The following is a 4,947-nucleotide window of genomic DNA, read 5'->3' on the forward strand; positions in this document are numbered from 1 at the left end:
GAGAGTAAAAAAGTTCATAAATTTTCCAAACTACTGTTTTCATAAAAAGATGCTCTCCATCATTTTGAAGGCTGTGGTGAAAAACAATTGGAAAAATCCCCGTCAAAATGGAGAAATTCCAACTTATGTGGTCTTCTTAATCTGAAATGCCTCTCCTCACCCACTTGGAAAAAATTTTCTCCCACAAATTTCTTTATAATTGTAATCTATGCCTTTTGAAAAATATTTGTATAAACTTTCATTAAAAGATATCCATTTTCCTGAAAGTTATGAGGGAAAAAATCAGATTTTGTGAATTTTCTGAAAGTCCTCTCCCCACCCACCCTGTTCATTTGTGCAAATTTTTGTTTTCATATTCGTTTTCAATACAATTTTTTTACACCTATTAAACTGTTTTATTTATTTATTTATTTTTGTTTTGGTGACCGGGTGTTAAACTATGTATTAACCCTTCTTTCAGGTTTCATCAACCAAATGAAATCACAAGGATTTGGTCAACCCGGAGCCAAAGAAGACACTTGCCCAAGGTGTCACACTGTGGGATTGAACCATGGTCTTTGCTGGTCACCCCCCAAAAAAACCTACTGCGCCTCACTGTAGATTCACTTGTCATAGGTTCACCATCACTGTCCTAGATACTCTGTCTGAAAATAAGGTGAGCTGGCCATGGCTAAAATACAAAGTGCATTCCAGAAGTTTTGAAATTTTTTTAGGTGAGGCAGTTTTTTTAGCTGTTAGAGATTATTATGATTTTAGTCTATCATTATTATATATCTTATTAGCTGACATGCAGCCAACTTTTGTTATTCCAGATTGAAGGATACGGTTGTAACATTACTTTGAGCACACCCTACTAAACAGTGCTTGTCACAGCTGACTAGTTTGCAGAATGCAGTCAGGATGTGAAAATAAGTTGGAAGCTTCCTCTGCAATAGAATTTTGTATTAAACAAGGCAAAAACGTTACAAAAACTTGCTCCAGACCATTTATGGATCAACTTTCTGTGCCAAGCATTTTTTTTCCTTTCCCTGGCACAAGAAGCCAGGAAAAGCAAGTCCTATGGGAAGTTCATGATGATCCCCTTTTTTTTGACAGCAAGGGCATCATCTACTGGGTTCTCTCTGACTAAATGGTTTTAACAAAGAATACTTTGTGGAGGTTTTGAGAGAGTTCAGGAAAAGATTTCATCACAAAAGGCCAGAACACCTGCACCAGGACAACACACCAGTCCACAATTACATCCTGGTAACCAATTACTTGGCAAAGATGGGCATCAAATCTAGCTCTTTGTGACCTGTGGTTGTTCCCCAAGCTGAAGGAGACTGACAAGGGTCCTGGACACCTTCGATTTGGAGGACTTCCATGGGGCTTTCATGAAGTGTTTGGAGCACTATCACAATTTGCATTAAAATCAAAGGATCCTAATTTGAAGAAGATTAGAATTTTGAACTTCTTGGAAATTAATGAATGTCATGCCTGAAAAAAAGTCTCAAAACTTCTGGAATGCACCTTGTACCTTTGATTCCTAGGACTGCTCAATCAAGCTGACCTGGAGCCCAACAGCAAACACTTATTTTGTTTTGATAGAAGACAAAATAGGCCTCCATAAGTTTCCAACTAAGAGTGGTTGTGTAGAAAACTAAGCTCCAGTGTTTTAGATACACTCATTTTTCTTGTAATTATGATTTAAAGATTTGGTGTTTTGCTAACTTTCACTGGGCACAAGGCCAACCATTATGATACTACTTCAGTCAATTATTCATAGTTCTGACCTTGTGCTAATGTAAAAATTGTTATCATTATTATTCATAGTTAGATAAATACAGTAAAAATTTTCTTTTATTACATAAAAAATAGTTAAGTACATCTTGGAAAACATACATGAAGGTTAGTAAATACTCTGTGAGAATAGCCTACACTATCTACAGATCCTAGTATTTGTGTTTTCTGGTACATGTAAATCTACCAGTGTTGCTACACAAGTGATTGTATATCACTGCAGCTGTACCTGTTACAAATTGGAAGGCAGATAACTGCCATAATGGTTTTAATTCAGATCCTAACTAGTTGCAGTTCCTTAGCTTTTCAGCAACACATAATAGTCCTTTAGTATTTCTATGTCAATTATAAATGTACTGTTATTATTTGGCAGAATCACTAAAGTGTTAGACAAAAATGCTTTGCAGGCAGAACTGTTAGTATGCTGGGCTTAGCAGTATTTCATTCAGCTTTACATTCTGAGTTCAAATTCAGCCGAGATTGACTTTGCCTTTCATCCTTTCAGAGTCAGTAAAATAAGTACCAGTTGAGCACTGGGGTTAATGTAATCAACTTAGCCCCTCCCCCAAAACTGCTGGCCTTGTGCCAAAATGTGAAACCAATATTTATTCCAGCTCTTATGTTCTGTGTTCAAATCCTGCTGAACTCAACTTTGCATTTATTCTTCAAGGGTCCTTAAAAAAAGTACCTGTCAAATACTTGGGACAATATAATTGATTGTTGGGTCCTTTCAAAATTGTGTCCTGTGTTTATGTAAGAAATCATTATTGTTAGCCTCATATTTTCAACAGTTTTATGTGAGTTCCTTCTGCACAAGCAGATGTACCTCTGTATTACTGAGAGGTGTGTACTTTATTGCTATCTGGGAATATAGAATTATGTTTCTGTGTTATATCAGTTGCTTCGATGAAGCACCTTGTCAAGACTAACTGTGAGTCTGAAATGTACACATGTAATGCAAAATCTGTCCATTATATGTTGCATATCCCCCTCTGAATGTGCCAACAAATCAGCATCATCAGCGTAAAGTCATTCTCTTACAAGTGCTTTTGAAGTCTTTGTTTTGCTCTTAAACTGAGTCAGATATAAAATGCAACCAGATGTCTGAAATCTGATTCCGATTCCCCTGTTGCAATCCTTGGAAGCATACCAAAGCAATGCAGCAAAATAAATAGAGAAAAATATAGGGCAGGAATATCTCTCTGTCTGACACCATTGTCCACTGAAAATTCATGAGATAGCTCTCCATTAAAGACTACCTGAGCTTTCATGTTTCTGTGTAGTTCCTTAAAGATGCTCACAAAATGTGTTGGGCAAACAAGTTTATACAATACAATCCACAGTGCCTCCTTGTTTACTGTGTCAAATACCGTAGTTAAATCTAGGAAGACCTGGTATAGTAGCATTTGCTTCTCTAAGCATTTCTTCTGAACCTGCCTCACAGAAAATATCATGTCCATTGTTCCTCGCTCAGGTCTGAGACCACACTTTTTCTTTGAGAATCACATGTGGACACACATTCTAGCATGGAAATTATCTTCCCAGTATGTACCAGGATAGTTATCCCTCTAGAATTACCACACTCTGCTTTTGGGCCCTTACCCTTGTATATAGAGATTAGAATGCCATTTATACATTCCTGTGACACAGAAGATTCATTCCAAACTCGAGTTGTTAGGCTATGAATTTCAGACGAAATGTATACATGGTCTGATCAATAAGTATCTGGACTGTTGCCATTGTAATGAAGTTAAAGCATGCAGGGTGAAGTCGCTCTAAATTTTAACATTCTAACTCACTTCTGCTGTTTACAGCAGTGTTTGGAAGGAAGGTATGTTGCGTGTAATCATTGCTTTGATGATGACTGAGAAAATTGAGCAGAGAATCTGCATCAAATTTTCCCAAAAGCTTAGCAATACCTGCTCAGAGGCCTATCTAAATTTTTCAAAAAGTTTTCATTGTTCTTGACACAATCAAGGAGATCTTGTGCAACTGAAACCCAAGTGTCTTTTTGGTCAGCTGGAAGCAGTTTTGGCTCAAACTTGGCAGACACGCGTCTCATATCCAAATCTTCAGTGATAATGGACTGAACTGAACTATAGCTAATCTGCACATCCCCTGATAAGTCATGGATGGTGATTTGATGATTTCCTGTCACAGTTACATGCTTATCTGCAATGTTTTTCTCACTTCTACTGGTTACAGGTCTCTCTGAACGTTTGTCAATACCAACATTTTATCGGCCATCTCGGAAACATCTGAACCTCTCATACACTTGTGTGCAGCTCATACACCCCGCCTCTCCATACACTTTCTGCAACTTTGTGTAGGCCTCTGAGCAGGTATCTCCATGACAGCTTTCTCTGTCATGGTCAATGTGACGATCACATGCTACACACCTTCCTTCCAAGCATTGCTGTGAACAGGGAAAGTAAGCTAGAGTGTTAAAACTTAGTGTGCATGCATAGCAGAGTTCAAGGTCAATCTTTGCCAAGCGGCTTCACTCTGTGTGCTTTAGCTTCATTACTATGGCAACAATTCGGATACTTATTGATCAGACCTCATATATATATATATAAATATATATATGTAAACACACATATGTGTATGAGTGTGTGTGTGTCCTTATGTCTGTTTGTCCCCCACCACTGCTTGACAACTGGTGTTGGTGTGTTTACATCCTCCATAACTTAGTGGCTTGGAGAAAGAGACCAATCAAATAAGTACTTGGGTCTTCAAGGTGGTGCTCTAGCATGGCCTCAGTCTAATGACTGAGACAAAAGAAATGCTATTATTTATTACAGAGGGCAGTGAAGTTGCAGAATCATTAGACCAATATTTGTTCTGGTTCTTCACATTTCGATTCAAATCCTGCAAAGGATTACACTAATTTTTTGAGCTCGGGTCAAACGTTATAGTTTAGAGGCCATGGACTGACAATGTGAATGTTCTGAGTCCTCTCTCCACTTTCGCGAGTACACATTTTTTTTTCATATTTGTTCAGAACAAGTTGTTTTACATCTTTTACACTATCTTTCTTTTGTTTCTTGGCTCCGGTGAGGCGTCTCGGAACATTCACGAGCCCTCCCCGCCCCCGTTCGCGAGTGCGCCTTTTTTTTTTTTCATATTCATTCACAGCAAGTTGTTTTACATCTATTACACTAATTT

At 37.9% G+C, this 4,947-nt stretch overlaps 1 protein-coding gene across 8 annotated transcripts in view; it reads left to right on the forward strand.

Annotated features, from left to right (window-relative positions):
* Nucleotides 1-4,947, forward strand: part of LOC106869961 (serine/threonine-protein kinase ULK3) — a 195,009-nt gene that overhangs the window by 3,288 nt on the left and 186,774 nt on the right. The window contains exon 1 of one of the 8 annotated variants that reach the window (XM_052973223.1): nt 414-655. The exons of the other annotated variants lie outside the window; for them this stretch is intronic. Within the exon in view, the coding sequence (XP_052829183.1) occupies nt 551-655 (105 nt within the window). The 5' untranslated portion in view covers nt 414-550. Of the gene's footprint in view, nt 1-413; nt 656-4,947 lie in introns of those variants that run through there. 8 annotated transcript variants of the gene reach the window in all.

This window comes from Octopus bimaculoides, chromosome 15 (assembly GCF_001194135.2).
Source record: "Octopus bimaculoides isolate UCB-OBI-ISO-001 chromosome 15, ASM119413v2, whole genome shotgun sequence".
In the NCBI taxonomy this organism is placed as follows: domain Eukaryota; kingdom Metazoa; phylum Mollusca; class Cephalopoda; order Octopoda; family Octopodidae; genus Octopus; species Octopus bimaculoides.